At 44.9% G+C, this 18,266-nt stretch overlaps 1 protein-coding gene across 1 annotated transcript in view; it reads left to right on the forward strand.

Annotated features, from left to right (window-relative positions):
* Positions 1–1,248: 1,248 nt before the first annotated feature.
* LOC107104313 (transient receptor potential cation channel subfamily M member 4-like) overlaps positions 1,249–18,266 on the forward strand; it is an 80,656-nt gene continuing 63,638 nt past the window's right edge. The window contains exon 1 of the mRNA XM_015404297.1: positions 1,249–1,361. Within this exon, the coding sequence (XP_015259783.1) occupies positions 1,290–1,361 (72 nt within the window). The 5' untranslated portion in view covers positions 1,249–1,289. The remainder of the gene's footprint in view (positions 1,362–18,266) is intronic.

Raw genomic sequence — 18,266 nt, forward strand, 5'->3', positions numbered from 1 at the left:
TATATAGTCCAGTGAACATTCAGGGAATGAACATTGAGATAGTGGACTCTTCTAAGTTGTTTCCCTCTGGATCAGAGAGGTCAGAGCAGACTCCTCCTGCTGAGGAGACTGAAGGGGGACGCTCCTAAAGACCCTCCCTGACTCTGCTGTGGAATTATCCATCTTATATGCAGCTGTCTGTTGGAGCAGTGGCTCATCTGTAGCTGAGAGGAAGCGGCTGGATCAGCTGATCAGGAAGGCCAGCTGTGATTGGATGCCCTCTGGACTCAGTGCAGGAGGTGGGACAGATCCTAACTAAATTAACATCTCTGTTGGATAATGTCCACCCCCCCCACCCCACCCCATGCATGAAGCTGGTGCTGAACTGGACAGCTCCTTCAGTGACAGACTGCTGCACCCTAAATGCACCAGGGAGCGTTATCACAGATCCTTCCTCCCAGCAGCTGGAAGACTCTAGAACCACCACTGTTCCCAACAACCTCAACCAGTTCTTCCATTCATGCTGATTCTGCTCAGTTTCTACCTTAGTCAGTTTGTTAGTTTGACTGTAAAAATGTCCATTGCTGGATATTGGTGATTTATTCTCCAGGTTAACAGTTTTATTTTGTTTAAACACTTTACAGTGTTTTATGGTGTATCTTTTAACTCTTCACTATTGTTTTATTGTTATACATTTTTAAGGTCCACATTTGTGTGACCATTTTTTTCTACAATCTTTTTGCTTCTTTAAACACCAAAATTTCCCCATGGGGGGGTGGGGGGGATAATTGAAAAGTGAGAGAGAAGCAGAGTACAGTTTTCTGAAGGTTCTTTGAAAAGAACAAACCTCATAGAGATCGGCTCAGGAGTCATTCTCCACCCTTCCACCCCCCACCCCACCCCCAACCAGTCAACCAGTTTATTTAAATTGTTGTTTATCATCTGGAAACTTCTGTGTTTTGATTTAAAACAGTTTTTTTTCCTTACTTTCGACATTTGAGTGTCTTCCGGAGGAGCAGGGTGATTGAGAACAAAATAAGTCCTTATTTTGTGTTAGCTTTAGAAATGAAATCCCAATAAACTGAATTCCAGTTTTTCAGAGTAACGTGACTAAATGTGGAAAGGTTTCCTGTGTAGCAGTTTACTTTCCTCAGAATCTAGTTCTTCCCTTGTCAAGACAGCCTCCTTCCCAAGGCAGGAGCCGTGTTGTCTTTATGGGCGGAGCCTGATGGAAGCTGTGGGTGGAGCTGCTGGGTAAACAGAGCTGAGCTTCTGCTCTGTGATCAGATGACCTCCAGTTTCAGCAGAGGATGGCGGGTCAGCTGGAGAAAGACAAGGAGGGAGGCGGAAGAGAACCTGGGAGCCAGAAAGAAAAGGATCAGGTAGGAGGAACATTGAGCACTTCCTGTGGGTGCTGGTGGTGGTGGGGGGGTGCATTCCTTGGATTATATCAGGCAGCCTGAGGAGAGACACAGCTGGGATAGAGGAACCGTTCCTGGGTTTGGAGGATTTCACAGACTTTAACTTCCTTTATGTTTTTTTTTTTTCACATTCTGCATCCAGTAAACTTGGAAACAGAAGAACAGTAGAAGAGCTCAGTTTGAAAACCTGAACTTATCTGAACTTAAACTCAGGCTACCCTCACTGTTGTGTAACACTTCATCAAACTTGCTTTGTTTTTTCAATGATCCACATTAAAATGTTTTCCATGAATCTCTAAGCTTTTTGTCTGAATGCGTTACTCATCAGGGAATCTATAGAAGGGCTGGAATGTGGACAAACACGGCATCTTTTCAGCAGACGGCTGGATATCGATGCAGTAAAACGTTGATGTATCAATTCATCCATTTATAACTATAAGCCGGTGAATGTTTGTCTAAATCACTTAATAAAGCTTTAAAAACTATTTAGTAATTTATTAAAAGCAGACATGATGAAACAATAATGCAACTACTGTAACCGCTCTTCATTTTATATTTGCTTAGTCAATTAAAATCCAGCAAAGTGTTGTTGTGATAAAAAACCATAACGATTAACGAATAACTTCTGCTTTCTGTTTGAAATGAAGGGGAAACAGCTTGTTCTTGTTTTTAATGACAGAGTTAGGAGAGTTAATTAAGCAGCAATGACATCATAACCTGTGATCTGATGCACAGACAGGATCTCTGTCATTCCTCATTCAGGCTGAGACTGCATGACCTCTGACCTTACTCTGGAGATCAAAGGAGAGGTGGAGCTTTTCTTTCCATCTATTACCTGCTTGGACAGAAACCAACCTTGTTTCTGGTTCTTGTTGCTTCAGAGGAGATTTTATGTCACTGATTCTTTTAAGTTTCATTTCAACACTTTAAAATCGGAACAGACCTCAGAAAAATCTTCTTGTGATTTGTTAGATTGTGGCGTCTCATCAACTTGTTGAAATGAAAAAATAAAATAGATGGAATGCCATCACATTGTCATGTGATGCTAGCATGTGTGTTAGCCCATGGACAAAAGAAGTCAGAAGACTGTTCATGAGCAAACGTTCCTGCAACAGCCTGAAGCTGCAAACAGCAGCTGCTGTCAGAACTAATCCATATTTTTCAGATTTTAAACTTTCACAGCCAGAAATCTCATTAACCTGTTTAGCACACAGGTTGTTGAGTTTTATCTGTTGCGGGTTCTTTAATAAATCAGGATTGTACTTAAATCTTTTTTTACATGCACATCAAACTTGCGACAGTGCCCTCTAGTGTACACTTTGCCTACAACTGAATACAACTGAAAGCTCCTATCATTACATCTCGCTTTCTTAAAAAGAGCAGTCTGCATCTAATGAACCCAACAGTCTTTCACACTGATGAACTTTTTGATGAATTCAGAACAATAATTCACAACATTCAGTTTATTTGATGTATTTGAAAACAGCTGCAGTGACTAAAAGGAAAAGTGTTGGCCGAGAGCTTAGAGCAGAGCTCTGTGCTCTGCCAAGGTTCCCAATCCCCACAGCCTCCACTCTGGGTCCCTGAGCAAGACCCTTAACCCCACACTGCTCCCAGGGCGCCGCACAATGGCAGCCCACTGCTCCCCAAGGAGATTTTGTTGCTCTCTACTTGTGACAATCTAATGAGAATAAAGTTGATTTCTATTCTATTTGTCGTAGTAGAACACCTGTTTTTCTTTCTGTCCTCCATCCTTGATCCTCAGCAGTGTTTTATTTACAGGTAGGTTTGATCTCAGTCACCTGGCCAATAGGAGCTCTGCTTTTAGTAATGCGGTGCCATATATCAGCAGACTGGGGTGAAAATCTGTTCCACTGTCTTCTGCCTTTTTAATGAATCTTTGAACAGATTTTTCTACCAGTCTATTGGATCGCAGGTAGTGAGGACTAGTAGTAGAACCCACAGAGTTCAGTTCCTCTGCTAAGAGTCTGTCACTGTGAAACTGTGGGCCATGCCTGGAGGAGGCTGCTCTCATAACAGAATCTGTCACGGTCAATTTTAGGACCTCTGCATACAGCGAGGAAAAGACTATGATTTAGTTCTTTTCATCTAAAACAAATAGATCAGCACCAACCTTTTGTTATGGCCTACCTGGAACTGGGTGTGGCTTCAATGGCTCTGCCGGATTACTTGTCTTATATTTGAGCCATTGTGCACAGCTTGTTACCTCATTTGCCACATCCTGGTTCATCAGCGGCCAATACATTACTTCACCAGCACTTTTCCTGCTTTTCTCTAATCTGAGATGTTTTCTGTGATTTTCTCTTAGCCTTTCACAGGCTCTTCAGGATAACTACTTTGCTAAATGACAGGTCTTTTCTGTACTTCCAATAATCAGTTATTTCTGATTCACAGCTCTGTTTTTTACTGGGACATCCATTCAAGATGTCTGTGATTTTTCACTGTTGCATCACTGTCCATTTCTTGTTTTATGAGCTCCATCTTTACATGTGTTACAAGCAGTGCTCATGATTGATTAATGTAGGCATCCACACAGAGGTGTCAAACTATTCATGTTTATTCCTCCAGTAGAAATCCTGCTGTTTAAAAATGCTTTTATATGGGTTAGAGGACCAACTTCAGCTTTTTAATCAAGTAAAAGTATATAAGTACTATTTTTAAAACTACTTAAAGTATAAAAGTCAAAGTAATGCAGGAAACATTTTTAGCTGCGTTACCCTATGAAGGGAAAATGTTACTACAATTCTGGATGATAACTTTCTTATGCTTCATTCAGACCTCATGCAGCAGGAGCAGTCAAAATGTACATGTTGTCTGACGCGCGGCTGAAGCATCTTTGCTGCTCTAGCTGCGCAGTAGGAAAAGTGGGTCTGATGCTTCGTTGGGTGGAGCTACTCTATCCTTTCTTTGCCTTTAATGGCGGCCATATTTGCTGTGATCAGCGGGTGAAAAAACATTTGAATCTATTTTGAAGTGAGAAAGTCCACCTGAAAAATGTGCAGTCAGTTCATCCAGATTACCATCCTGCCTTCAAAGATTATTTCTCTGTGGGAGCCGCTCAGACCCCCACATACCGGCGCTGCGCTGTCACTGGGAATCCCATTCAACAGCAGCCTAAGCGTTAATAAACTGTTTCAGAGGAGTGATCATAGCGCTCTGCATCAGCAGTGCTGCGTCTGACTCCCTGCCAGCTCCCAGATCAGCTGCTCTCATTGGTTGATGTCCAGCAGCTAAAGTTCAATGTTTCCAACTCCTGCAACTGCTGCTTCTGAAGCGCGTCAGTAGCTCAGTAGCTCCTGAGGCGCTGCTTCAGCTGCTCCAAATGTGCTGCAGGACCTTTTGCTGCGCCTTGATGTGCGTCAATGCATGTAAACTAGCTGCTTCTCCTGCTTCTGCAGCGTGTGGTCTGAACCTAGCTTTACAGTAAAGTATAGATAGCCAATAGTTCTACTTCAGTAAGGTAACAAAGTATTTGTTCTTTGTTACTTGACACCTCTGCATGCACACCATGACCCATCTCACTGTTTGTTCTCTTGAGTTCACTGCTTTGGACAAAGTATCGGGTGTAAACATCAACCTGCCTGTTGTATACATGACATTGAGTGTGAAGAGCTGCAGCCCGATTATCATTCTTTCAACTGACAGTGGACAGTCATTGAGTGGCTTTTTTAAAACAATAACATCACAACAGATTCTTGTGATTAGAGGTCCGTTTCATAAAGCAGGTTTAACAAACTTAGATTTAAATCTTCAACTGTAAATTAGGCTAGCCTAAAGTCAGAAACTCTGACAGTTCAGTTTCACAGCGGCTGCTATCAATTAGTTCAATCAACTCTAAGTAGGTTCACTCAGAGTTGAACACATGCGTAACAAGTATGAAAGCCATTATCAGTGGTGCACTGATTGGACGAGTCAGTGCTTATTGCCATAGCCTGTTGAGACCACGATAATAATACAGGATTATTTCATGAGTGGTAGTGGATCAATGTATCTATTTAGGTGAAATCTTCTGTCAGCAGGTGAAGATGAAAAATAAAAAAATGTTCTATTATATAGAACCTGTTCATCATCTCATGGGTTCCTCCTCATGTTAATTCGGTATCTTTTTCGATGTTATCCAAAAGAGACTGAATCAACTGAATCGCTGCCTTGGACGTTATAATCCCAATAAATGCTCGTTATTAGCAGTTATCAGTCCCATAGAATAGCTTCAGATTGAAACGGTAGGCTCAGTAGGTTTTTATCATTGAGTGAATCCTCACCCTAAAGTCATTTATTTTCCCGCATGGAATTAATGAATCTATTTATGTGTAATCTGAAAATAATTTCATTAGTTCTTCATGTGCTGTAAATATGAATAAATTAAAATCTGCCGATCATTCTTCAATAAGATCCTCGTTGAACGGACATGAAATGTTTGTTTTTAAAACCTAAAGTATCTAACAGACCTAGGGAAAATATATTGGTTATTTATTCTTCAGATGTGAATTATTTATAATATAAACTTTACTTCACAGTAATTGCAGTATTTTATTTTATTATTTTCTTACTCGTCAATTATGCTGTTATTTTTTACACTTTTCTAAGGTCCACATTTGGTATAATCTATTGCTTCACGATTTAACCATTATGATACAATAAAATAACTTTCTATTCTATTCTATTATTGAATAGCTGAGCATCAGCAGCTTGTTTGTTCAGCTCCACATCTTCAACAATGTCTGATAATCCCAAAGACGACAGGTGTGTCGTTTAAGAAGTTATGTTGTAACTCCTACCCGTCTCCAAGGTGGGCTGAGAGTGGAGATGTTGTCCAGAGATTTTTCAAAAGATCTCCCAGGTTTGCTCCAATGTTGAAACCTGCTGGATCCTACTGTCAGGTTTAGTGGAAGTTAGTTGAGGACCCAAAGGCAGAGATGATTTCTTGAGGATTTAATTGAGAGGTAGATGGTAACAGAAGCACAAATCCAGAAATAATAAACAGGAAACCAAAACTAGGAGACGCCAGGGAGAAACATACATAATGAGTGAAGAGGATAAAGCAATGAGGATAAGTTTATTTATTTATTTAATTTTTCCTTTTTCTTTCTTTTTTTTTTACATTGTCCTGTCTGGCGATGTGGCTATTATAATAATTATCTTGATGCCAAAAAGAGCCCAACAGAAGTGCAGCAGTACGGCTTTACCGCTTTATTTATGCATATAAAAAGCTTTATTATAATTATGCAGGGAGTTTTACAGATTATATGGACACTGCAATGTAAGTAGAACAGAAAAGGAAAATCAGAAAAAAAAGGAGAAAAGATTAAAGAAAGAGGAGATAAAAGGGAGATAATGATAAAAATGTTCAGTCTGCTTCATCACCTGCAAAGAGATATAAAAGAACAGCACAACCAACAGACATGATATAAGACATACAATAAAGTAACACCGTGATACTATCGCTAAAGTATAAGTAGTATTATTTAATCTGACATGTACTCTGTGTTACCTGAAGATGAGAATATGGGCTTTCTGTGTGGAAGTGAATCTCAGAGTACCTGGAACCTAGCACCTGTTGTTGATTGTCAGGGTGAACTTGTGCATGTAAAGTTTATCTATAGAAAAAATGCTCAATAGTGGTTGTGAAGTGCCCCCCCCCCCTCGGCACTGTCACACAGCAGAGTCCAGCGCCAGGAGACCCAAAGCCCCAGATGCCCAAAGGGACCCCAAGAGCAAAGGCACCAAGGAGGGGCCAAATCTGACCCCCACCAAGGGAAGAGGAGAGACGGCCCCGAGGAAGCCCCCCAGCCACCGCAATGCCGGAGCCCCCGGGAGCCACGGGGACGAGTCCGCGGGCTCTGCCAGCAGCCAGCCAGCCTGAAGTGAATCCGGCCATGGGCCCCAGGGATCCGCTTGACTGTATTCCAGCGACTCTCTCAGAGCTTGAAACTCCTGATGCAGGACTCCTACCAAGGCGAGGCGGGCGTCCAGGCTGGTTAGCTTTTTGTAGATGGATTCCAGGACGTCGCTGTACCTCCTGTCTGGAGACAAAGTAGAAGCAGCACTGGTTGAACTAGATTGACAATGTGTAGTAGAAGGCGTCACTGAGGATGCAGGATTCCTTGGCTTTCCCATTACGATGTTGTCAAAACACTCGTCCAGGTAGCTCTTAAGGCTTGTCAAGGTCTCGTCTTCCAGTTTGTTCCCTCGGAAAATATGGGACAATTGTTAAAGTTTATCTGACTTTGTTTAATTTACAATTATTGGCTTGTACTTACCTGAATGGATTTGTTTTGAATTATATGTATGTCGCCATTTTACGAGATCTCAGCTGCTCTGGAGTTTAGATGGAACAGAACAATGAGGGAGTGATTAGCTAATGGGGAGCAGGTGTGGACAGAAGCATTTAGAAAGGAGAGGGGCAACAAGGAGTAAACCAAATTCAACTAAAACTAGAAAAGAAGCAAAAGGAAACAAGACCAATGACTAGAAACACAGAATGACCGAAGGGAAGATTAAAGGATAGAAGATCAGAGATAACTAAAAAAACGCACCAAAGAGGAATAATAAAACTAATTGGTGATACCAAACATGATATAATTCTTAACAGTTAAAACAGAATAACAAATGACACAAGCAGAACATAAAAGCAGGGTCATGATACCTCAAAACTGGTTCTTTAGTTAACAGGTTATATTTCATTACATCCTCGTGTTCATGATGTCTGGAAAAGGCCATTTTTGGAATTCACTTTCACATGGAGTTCACCATTAACCTTCTGAACAGTTTTTTGCTCCGTGGCCTTGGCATGTATTTTGTCACTTACACTTATCAGCGTCTGGTCTCACTTCTCTACTGCTCATAATGTCTCTAACAAACGATAGTTCGTCTACACCAACACACCTTTCTCTGTTCGAGTTAGCCTTTCTTGTCCTTCCAGGACATTTTTCAGTCGTCAATGATACTCTTCTATTGTGCTGCCCCATACAATAATGTCCATTGAAGTGTCAAATCATTTTAAATGTTCATTTATAAAATGTTTTGTTTTGTTTTCCAATGTGAAAACATAAGTGTATGTAACCCAGGGCAGTATATCAGAAGTCTAAATTCGTCTGCAGGAGCTGTTGTCAGTAATTAATAAAAGCCAACACAAAGGAATAATAGATTTCAAAACTATTTCATTTTGTAGATGAAAAAAAGTTTAATAAACACCACAAAACATAAACCATACAAAGAACCCAAAAATACACAAATACAATAATTATATACAGTACTGCAGTATGTCTAATGAATGTGCACAAAAATCCTACATTTCCCCACAGGTCAGCACAACATCTGACTGACACACATTTAGACCATAGTTAGATTATCCAGTTATTTGAGATGAGAATGTCCACGTGCAAATTGTGTCCATCGGAGAAGAGATGAACCATGAATAGTGAGTCAATATGATGAGATGGAAAGGGAAACGCTACAGACCATCAGCCTCCTACCAGACCAGTATGGAGTTCAGGTTCTGCTGGGCCCAACCAGTTGTCAATAACTCGCCATCCTCTAACCCAAAAAAGGGATCACCTTGCCTGTGTTGAAATGAACAGGACCAGTAAATTATCAGCTGCTGGTTAACTAGATTTTTTTCATATTCAGAAAATAAATTTAATTGCATCCACCTTTCTTACAGACTAAATGAAAACATCAGCATTTATCATTATCTTAAACATCTTTGAATTTAAGATGTTAAACCGTGTGACTGCTGATAAAACAATTAGCACTGGCTAACACCACCAACATGCTAAACAAAAAAAAAACAAAGTTGTATTCACTACTGACCAATTCCATTTTAGGTTCAGTGAATGACAACCTCATGGCTCCAAACTCATTGGATATGAAGATCTACATGGTTTTTATATTGTGAGTATTTAGAGTGCAGAATAAACAAAGAGATAAATAGTTTGAAAGCACAAACCTGTAGCTCCGTTGTCTCCAGCTCTCCTCTTCACACCTGAAGGGGAAAGCTGGAGCAGGCTTGAATAACCACTTCAGATGCATTGATTGACTGAATGCTTCATGTGACTAATTGTCACTCTAACCAATGGAGCAACAAGGTGAGATTAAGGGCAGTTTTTCCCTGGGTTACATGTAGAATTATAAATCTTCCAGCTGGGTGGTTAAAACATGCTCAGTTTAGAGCTTGCCTCGTCTAGTTGCAGTTGCCAGAATCCTAAGGATGCATCTAGTTTACTGAAATATTTAGCATTAGCAGTTTGTGATATCAGGTCTTCTCTGGTAGGCAGTTTGAATTGTTCTCTCTTCATTGCTCTGTTCAGATCTTTGCAAGGGATCTAAGCAGAGCAATATATACATATAACTGCTCTCTACCACACTCCCGTGCTCCTGGGTGGGTGGGGTGTTAGGTCCTTCCTCTCCAGCTCAGGTCCTCTTCCAGAGCCCTGGGAGTCTAAGGGTTCCTCTCAGTATCTCAGCAGTCTCTAGAACTGCTCATTTCTGGACTGAGATCTCTGATGTTTCACCAGGTCTCTGTTGGAGCCTCTCCTCCAGTGTGGGGTTTTCTGCCCCCACTGCTAAAGATGACCACAGGCTCTACAACTGCCTTCACCTTTCAGGTTCTCTCTAGTTCTTCCCTGAGCCCATGGTCTTCCTCCAGTTCCCCCTGATGTTTCCATCATTTGGATGGTCTCATCCATCACTCTGCTGTTGATCACTGACACTTTGTGGATCATAGTTTTCACTGTGGTTGTTTGGATTTTCAAGGATTTAAAAATGGTTAACTATGCCTTTCCAGATGGATACATCTCACTTTTTTTGGATTTCTGATTGAGAACAGGTGTGTCAGTAATCAGGCCTGGGTGTGGCTAGAGAAGGTGACGTCAGGTGGAATAAACGAAGGTTACATATGTAACCAAGGTTCTATGAATCCTGGATGATCGCCAGAGGCGGTGCTTCAAGCACTGAATGATCACTCTTGCGCTTGCGCAGGTTGAGAATTAGTATCAACAAAGTTATCTGTGACCTACCGGTGTTCAGTGGAAGCCTATATAGGCACGTGACACCAGTAGTTCAGTCCCTCGATCTTCTCGTGAGCCAGCAATACCGAGGGACCAGACACTCTGGCAGTCATCCGGGATTCATAGAACCGTGGTTACATATGTAACCTTTGTTCTATTTTATCCCTACTGACATCAGAGGCGGTGCTTCAAGCACTGAATGACATATGCCAACTAGGTCCTGAAGGATGCAGAAGTAAGGAACAACCCATCGGAACCCGGCAGCAGCACCTACCTTAGTGGGATGCAGCCGGTGGTTTCTGCAGGATGCCCTGAAGAGGATGAGGCGTAGCCATGTTCACTCTATAAAAACAAAGGAGGAATTGGTCCACAGGGTAACTCCGGAGCCATCTGGGTTCCACCGACAACAAGGCTCGGATACAGACAGGGCATGCAGTTCACCCACTCGTCTACCAGAAGCCATGGTGAGCAGGAAGGCAGTCTTCATGGAGAGCCGTTCTAGGTCCACTGTCGCAATCGGCTCAAAGGGTGGGGAATGAAGAGCTCGAAGCACCAAGCGAAGATCCCAGGTAGGAGACACCCGGCGCCTCGGAGGACGCAAATGACTAGCGCCCCTCAGGAGCAGCGGTATGTCCCTACACCTTCCCCAAGAGCAGCCATTGAACCCAGTGTGCCAATGGGAAATGGCAACCATGTAGACCTTCAAGGTGGAAGGGGACCGCCCCTGGTTAAGTAACCCTTGAAGGAAGGCCAGTAATGGTTGAATGGGACAACGTATGGGGTCCAGCCCCCTATCACACCAGATAGAAAAAGCCAACCATCTGTCAGTGTAAGCAGCCCGGGTGGATGGCGCACATGCCCAAGTCATTGTGTGGCCCACAGGTGTTCCTGGTCGGGTGGAGAACCTGACCCCCCAGTTGGGACGGGAGGTCCCTCCTGGATGGAAGGCACCTCAGCGAGCTGTAAGAAAGCTTGCGCAGCAGAGGAAACCAAGTCCTCGCCGGCCAGAATGGGGCTACCAGCAGGAGCCTGTGCCCTTCCTGGAGAACTCGCGGGATGGTCTGGGGAATCAGGCCCGACAGGGGAAAGGCATACAGGAGAGTTCTGGACCAGTCGTGGGCCAGCGCATCGCACCCCAGAGGACATAAACTGTCTGACAGGGAGAACCAGAGGGGACAGTGGGCCGTGTCTCTGGAGGCAAAGAGATCCACCACCGCTCTGCTGAATGTCCCCCAGATGTGATCTACCACCTCGGGTTCGAGCCGCCACTCCCCCGGAAGAGGCGACGTGTGGCAAAGAAAGTCAGCGGGTCCGTTGCGCCAGCCCGGAATATATGCCACCCTGAGACTGGTGAGGCAAGTTGACGCCCAGACCAGGACCTGGCATGTTAGGGACAGCAGTCTTGGGGACCTGGACCCACCTTGGTGGTTGATATGGTAGACCACTGTGGTGCTGTCTGACCGAACCAACACGTGCTTCTGCTATAATCCCAGAAGAAAGGTCCAGAGCGCATGGGCAACAGCTAGTAGCTCCAGGGTATTGATGTATTCCCTATGCTCCTGTGTGGACCACACCCCCTGCACGGTGCGGGCCCGCCAGGTTGCACCCAAACCAAGGGTGGAAGCGTCCATATAAACGGCCTCCCTCCGGCATGGGAGGGGGCTGAGCCGAACTCCTCCCACAATGTAGGATTCGATCTCTACGGGGACAGAGACTGAAGGCAGTGTGATGCAACACGAATTCGTCTGTGCCTGTGCGCTCGGCGGGCGGGGTCTAGAGCCAAGCCGTTCAGCCACATCTGCAGAGGACGCAGGGAAAGAAGCCCAGGTGGAACCACATTGGAAGCAGCGGTCAGCATGCCCAGAAGGCACAGATATTCCAGGAACCGTGGCACTGCGCCACGCTGGAAGGCACGCAACATGTTCAGAATACCGGTCACCCGCTAGGGGGAAGGGCGGGCGGTCATGGTGACAGAGTTCAGGAGGACACCCAGGAACACTTTCACCCGGGAGGGGGTGAGGCTGCTCTTCTCCAAGTTCACCCTCAAATGCAGCCGGTGCACATGGGAGAGCACCAACTGAGTGTCCCGGATCGCCTGACTGCTGGTTGCGGCACAAATCAGCCAATCGTCCAGTTAAGGCAGGATCCGGATCCCCCGTTCCTACAAGGGGTATAGAGCTGCTGCCATGACCCTGGTGAGACAGGGAGAGTCCAAAGGGGAGTACCCTGAATTGATAGTAGTGCCCCTGGAATGCAAAGCGGAGAAACTGCCAGTGAACCTGTGCCACAGGGACATGGAAATATGCATCCCTCAGGTCGATTGATGTAAACCAATCGCCTGGGGAGATTGCCTGTAGAAACCCTTTGGTCGTAAGCATTCGGAAGGGCATGTCCTTCAGGTAGGGGTTGAGCCCCCTGAGGTCCAGAATTGGGCGAAGATCCCGTCTTTTTCGGGACCAGAAAATACACAGAGTAAAAGCCCCCTGGATCCAGCAGGGGGTCCACAGGCACTATCGCACCCTTGCCAAGCAGGGCACATAGCACGTTGGACAGTGCCTGTGCCCTCAGAGGGTTGCGGATGGTGGTCATCCGAACTCCTCCATAAGACGGGGGCTGGCAGCAGAACTGGAGATGGTATCCCCTGGTCAGAGTGGAGAGCACCCAAAGATCTGGGGTGCATTCGCTCCAGTACGAAAGCTGACCTGGGGTAATATATCCAGCCACCGGCCCCAGTGTATCACCTATGGGCCCCTCGGTCCCTCTGAGGCCTAGGGGCAGGCCAAACTGGTTTCGCACCCCTTTCGGGCTGCGAAGCCCAGGCCCCTGACCGAACTGTCTGGGCCCGAGCCACCCCTGAAGCGGGATCTCAAGGCAAGGCTGGGGCATTGGACGAGCGAGCGGAGTGCCGTCCTGAGCCAGAAGCTGCCCAAGTGTTAGCGGGCTGACGGTCATGCCTGTGTAGCCCTACAATCTGCTGCCTGGTGCGAGAGTCCTGGGCAGTACGTTCTAGGGCTTCAAGCACAACTGAGCCGAAAAGTTCCCCTGGGACCACCGGCAGGGCGCAGAGTGTCCGTCTACAGGGTTCAGTGAGTGGCGACTGAGCCAGCCACACCTGGCGCCGAGCACGGACCAGTGTGGACAATGTACGACCCAGCTCCCGAGACATCAAGGCAAAAGCCTGGAGAGACGCATCCAGCATGCCTAGAGTTGACTAGTCAAGCGATCGGCCCTCCAGGGCAGACGCAAGACCCAGCAGCAAATGGGAGAGGGAGTTACTAATACACCCCATCCTAGCCCCTGAGTTGTAGGCTCAGCAAAGCAGGTCGTCCGTGATGCGACACTGCTGCCCTTGACAACGGGTGCTAGCTCAGAGGACCTCCTCTGGAGGAACAATAAGGGAGGCAATGCCAGGTTCCACAGCCAGCATCTGCCCTAAACCAAACCTTGGGGCCTCCCGCATAGCAGCGAGGGCTCTCCCATCTGACGTCGGGCGAGAGAGAGCCCGAGAACTGGACCAGCAAGCATGGAGTTCCCTAATGTACTCCTCTGATGGCTCACGGTCCAAAAATGGCGCTGGAGGGGGGAGGTTGGGCCTGTGGAGAATCCATCCATAACTGTGCCAGGGCAGCTCTCACAGCAGTAGCCACTGGCTCCCCCATGCCTCCCATGGAGATGCTTGATTCAGCATCTGACCCCCGTGGGCTGTGTACCCGGGGTTCCCCTCGGAAAACGGTGTCAGAAGCCGCCACAGAGAGGGCATCTTCATTTATGACTGAAGATTCATTGGTTGCCAGAGACAAAACCAACCCCTGATCAGGGGGAGGTTGTAAAGACTGGAGCAGAGCCTTCATCTGGGCTAGCTCTGAGGACAGCTGATCCACCGTTGAAGACAGCCCACCGTCCGAATGGCAGGACTTATTTGCCGCTGTAAATGGAACATCTGTTGCGGGACGTTTGGGGCGTACGCCCTGGTCAGGGGGCAACTGTTCCTCATGATGAGAGCACATCAAGGGGACGGTCTGTTCAACTGAGGACAGCCAGGCCAGCCGTGCTGGATGGGGGAGAACGCTGCAAGCGGCATCGGTAAGCACCTCCTTGAGGTGGTCAACACCCAGATGAGGGGGGACACAGGTCATGACCATCCTCAGGCTGCAGAGGAGCCAAGCAGGTGGAACAAGAGAGATGTTCCATATCCCGGTGCTAGCTTGACAGGGCAGAAATTGCCCCTAGTGAGGTAAATGCAAACAGCAACTAGCTGTTTCAGTTTTGGCCAACCAAGGAACTCAGCACGGGCAGAGAACGCCACTGGCGAGGTAAATATAAACAAAAACCATGTTGTAGTTAAGTCAAACCAAGGAACTAGGCAGAAAACGCCTATGGTGAGGTAAGTAACAGCAGAAAACCATATGTTTTAATTCAGATAAACCAAAGAACTCAGGACGGGCAGAAAACGCCACTGGCGAGGTAAATAGAATGAGCAGTATCAGCTGTAAAAGCCACCAGCTGCTAAATTAAACAACACAGGGGGGTGAGACGCTACCCGCGGGGTTTGGAAAAATGAAAGAACACAGACTAACTGGACACCAGATGAGATCCGTAGGCACAACAATCATCACTTGCGCAGCCCCTGGAGGGCGAGCACGCCCCACAGCTCCGATCACAAACGATCACGGGGCTACTAGCAGCAACCTGACGGAGGAAGTGGTTATACAGAGAAACTCACGCGTCTGTAGAAAGACACCGCTCACAACAAACCTGCGTGCGAGAAGATGAGAAGGGACTGAACTACCGGTGTCACGTGCCTATATAGGCTTCGGGTGATCACCGGTAGGTCACAGGTGACTTTGTTGATACTAATGCTCAACCTGCCCAAGCGCAAGAGTGATCATTAAGTGCTTGAAGCACCGCCTCTGGTGGTCAGTAAGGATGAAATAGAACCACAGGTTTTCACACAGAACCAAGACCATCACTCGTATTTTTTTACATAATTATCCCTTTTATACATATCTTCTCTGCTTTGACTCAGGGTTTATTTTTGTCATGAATTTCCTAAAAATAAATAAATAAATATTTAAAGAAAACTGCGGTTTTTACTAATGTCTTTACAATGAAATCTCATGCAGATATGTTTGGTGACAAAATATTGAACCATCAAAATCAAATTTAATTGACAGATTGGCTGTTTAAATAGCGATAGCTTCTGAATCTCAACAGGACTTTATCTGGACAATGAAAGGTTAAATTACACCACTACAAAAAGGGAACATGTTAAAAACACAATTTAACTTCAATTAAATCAAACTTCTATGAAATCAAACTGTCCACTTAGAAAGCAACACTGACTGACAACCAGTTTCACCTGTTGCGGTGCAAATGGAAATGCAACAGGTGGGAATTTTGGGCAGTTAGCCAGATCCACTTAATAAAGGAGCGGTTTTGCAGGTGGGGAACACAGACCACTTCTCAGTCCCCCTGCTTTCTGGTTGATGTTTTGATCCCTTTTGAATGTTGGTGGTGCTTTAACACTCGTGGTAGCATGAGACGGACTCTACAAGTGGCTCAGGTAGTGCAGCTCAACCAGGATGGTAGATCAATGCAAGCTGTGGCCAGAAGGTTTGCTGTGTCTGTCGGCATAGTGTGCAGAGGCTGGAGGCGCTACCAGTAGACAGGCCAGTGCCACCAGGAGACGTGGAGGAGGCTGTAGGAGGGTAACAACCCAGCAGCAGGAATGCTAACTCCACCTTTGTTTGTTCAAGGGGGAACAGGAGGAGCACTGCTAGAGCCTTGCAGAATGTTCATGTGTCTGCACAGAGTTCATTCCATGAGGATAGTATGAGGGCCTGACGTCCACAGATGGGGATTGTGCTCACAGCCTAACACCGTGCAGGATGCATGCAACGGGTGTATTCTATTTTATTTAGTTTTTTTAACCTTAGTTTAGGTTTGAGTGGGTGCGTCTGCTGTCTTCAGATTTTTATGTGATCTAAAGCTTTCATAGCTATACTTTGTGTCATACAAATCAATTTAAGATGGATAGTTAATAAAACACATTTGAAGAAAGAAAGAATTACAATAATACAGCCTTGAAGTAGCAATTGCGTGGACCTCTACATTGGGATTTATTTACTCACTGGTCACTGACTCTCTGCAGCTGCATCCAGTGCTTGTTTGTTTTTATTTACTTAGTGTTATTTTCAATCAGAAAAAAATAACGACTTAAATGCTGAGCATAAAAACCAATCAAATAAAAATCCTACTGCTAGTGTTCTTCGTAACTAAACCTTGAAGTTAGAAATTTAAGCATCTTAAAGACTTTACGCAAAAATCAAAAACTTTTTAAAAACCTGTTTGAATTTCAGCATTTTTAAGGATTTGAAGCATCTGTTTCAGGCCTGTATAAATAACGTACCTGGAAAAAATGTTGAATGTTGAAAATGAAGAAAAACATATTTATGCTCCCTCCTTCTAAGAAAAGAAATGTACTCTGCCTGAATCACCTTTTTATTCTGGTTTTGAACAGGCACAGAAAGGGCATGAGAAGTTCTGGTTTGCAGATTGCTGGCAGATGATGGATGAAACAAGAAGTGAGCAGTAGATAGTCTGCAGGAAGAAGAAGTGGGTAACCAGGCTAGGTTTTAATGTAAGATGATAACCAGGAGAGAAATGGCTGGTTGTTGTGGGTTGCTTCAGGTAGGAGGTCCATTACACCTTTGAAAAACAAGACTGAAAAAAACAGACAACAAACGTAGAGTAAGAAAGACTAGGCAGTGTGGTCATACAAGCAGGGGTCTGACTACACTAATTTACTGTGGGCGTCAGACTGGAAGAACCAGTTCTCTGTCATAGTATTCTGGCTCAATATCTTCTTGATGAATCTGTCTTATCATGTCCCAACAAACTAAAAGAGTAATAGAAGATAGCTGTCAATAGAAAGTTGTTGGAAACATTTGAATGTTGGAAATGTTTTGCAAGCCAGCCCACATGCATGTGCTGCGTACCAACAAGCCTGGGGGGTTTCTGCTGGTATGTTTTCCTACATGAAACCTGCAAAGTCTTGCCTCTACAGGAATTAGTTATATAACTCCTCATAGCGAACATTTGTCTAATTTATTGCTCCTATTTACGTATTCTGCTATAAGAGATTATTGTGCCTAAAACAGGTTGAGAAAGGCCAAATAATATTACCTTGGCATGGTAACATATATTTTTAAAGTGTATGTGCAGCACTTTATGAGCCTGACCAACTAAGATCCTAAACTGGATTCTAGACTCATATCTTGATTTGGTTCCATCTAGGATCCAAACTGTTTTTTCTTAGTTGCACCAGGAAAAAGGTTAGTTGCAACTATATTTAACTGTGTAGTATTTTAATACTCAATACTGTTGTAAATGTTTAACTAAGGATCAGGTCAGTAAAAATTTCTTTGAAGGATAGTTTTTAAAAGACAAGTCCTTCATAAAAGGCATTTTCCTCGGAATGAAACCTGACTGGATCTCCACCGCTGGACGCATCCAGCAGCAATGAAAGCAGATCAGCTGACTCCTCTTGATGTCTCTTCTCCATGCCCTCTGTCCCCACCCCAGGTTTTTTGGTGTTTCACTCCATCGAACGTCTGCTGTGTCTACATTACTGCAACAGCTGCAGCAATCTGTCTGCCAATATCCTATTCCATCCTTCTTAACTTGCTGTATGTCTAGAGCAGATGAAGTCATCCTCTAGGTCATCCATATAAAGAAGAATAGATACAAGAAAAACTTCATTAAGGGAAGAACAGGACCAGTGTCGAGTGGTGTTCTGTTGTTGGACTTCTGTGCTCGTCATGGATTGTCCATAACG

This window comes from Cyprinodon variegatus, unplaced genomic scaffold (genome assembly GCF_000732505.1).
Source record: "Cyprinodon variegatus isolate N-32 unplaced genomic scaffold, C_variegatus-1.0 Scaffold1687, whole genome shotgun sequence".
In the NCBI taxonomy this organism is placed as follows: Eukaryota; Metazoa; Chordata; class Actinopteri; order Cyprinodontiformes; family Cyprinodontidae; genus Cyprinodon; species Cyprinodon variegatus.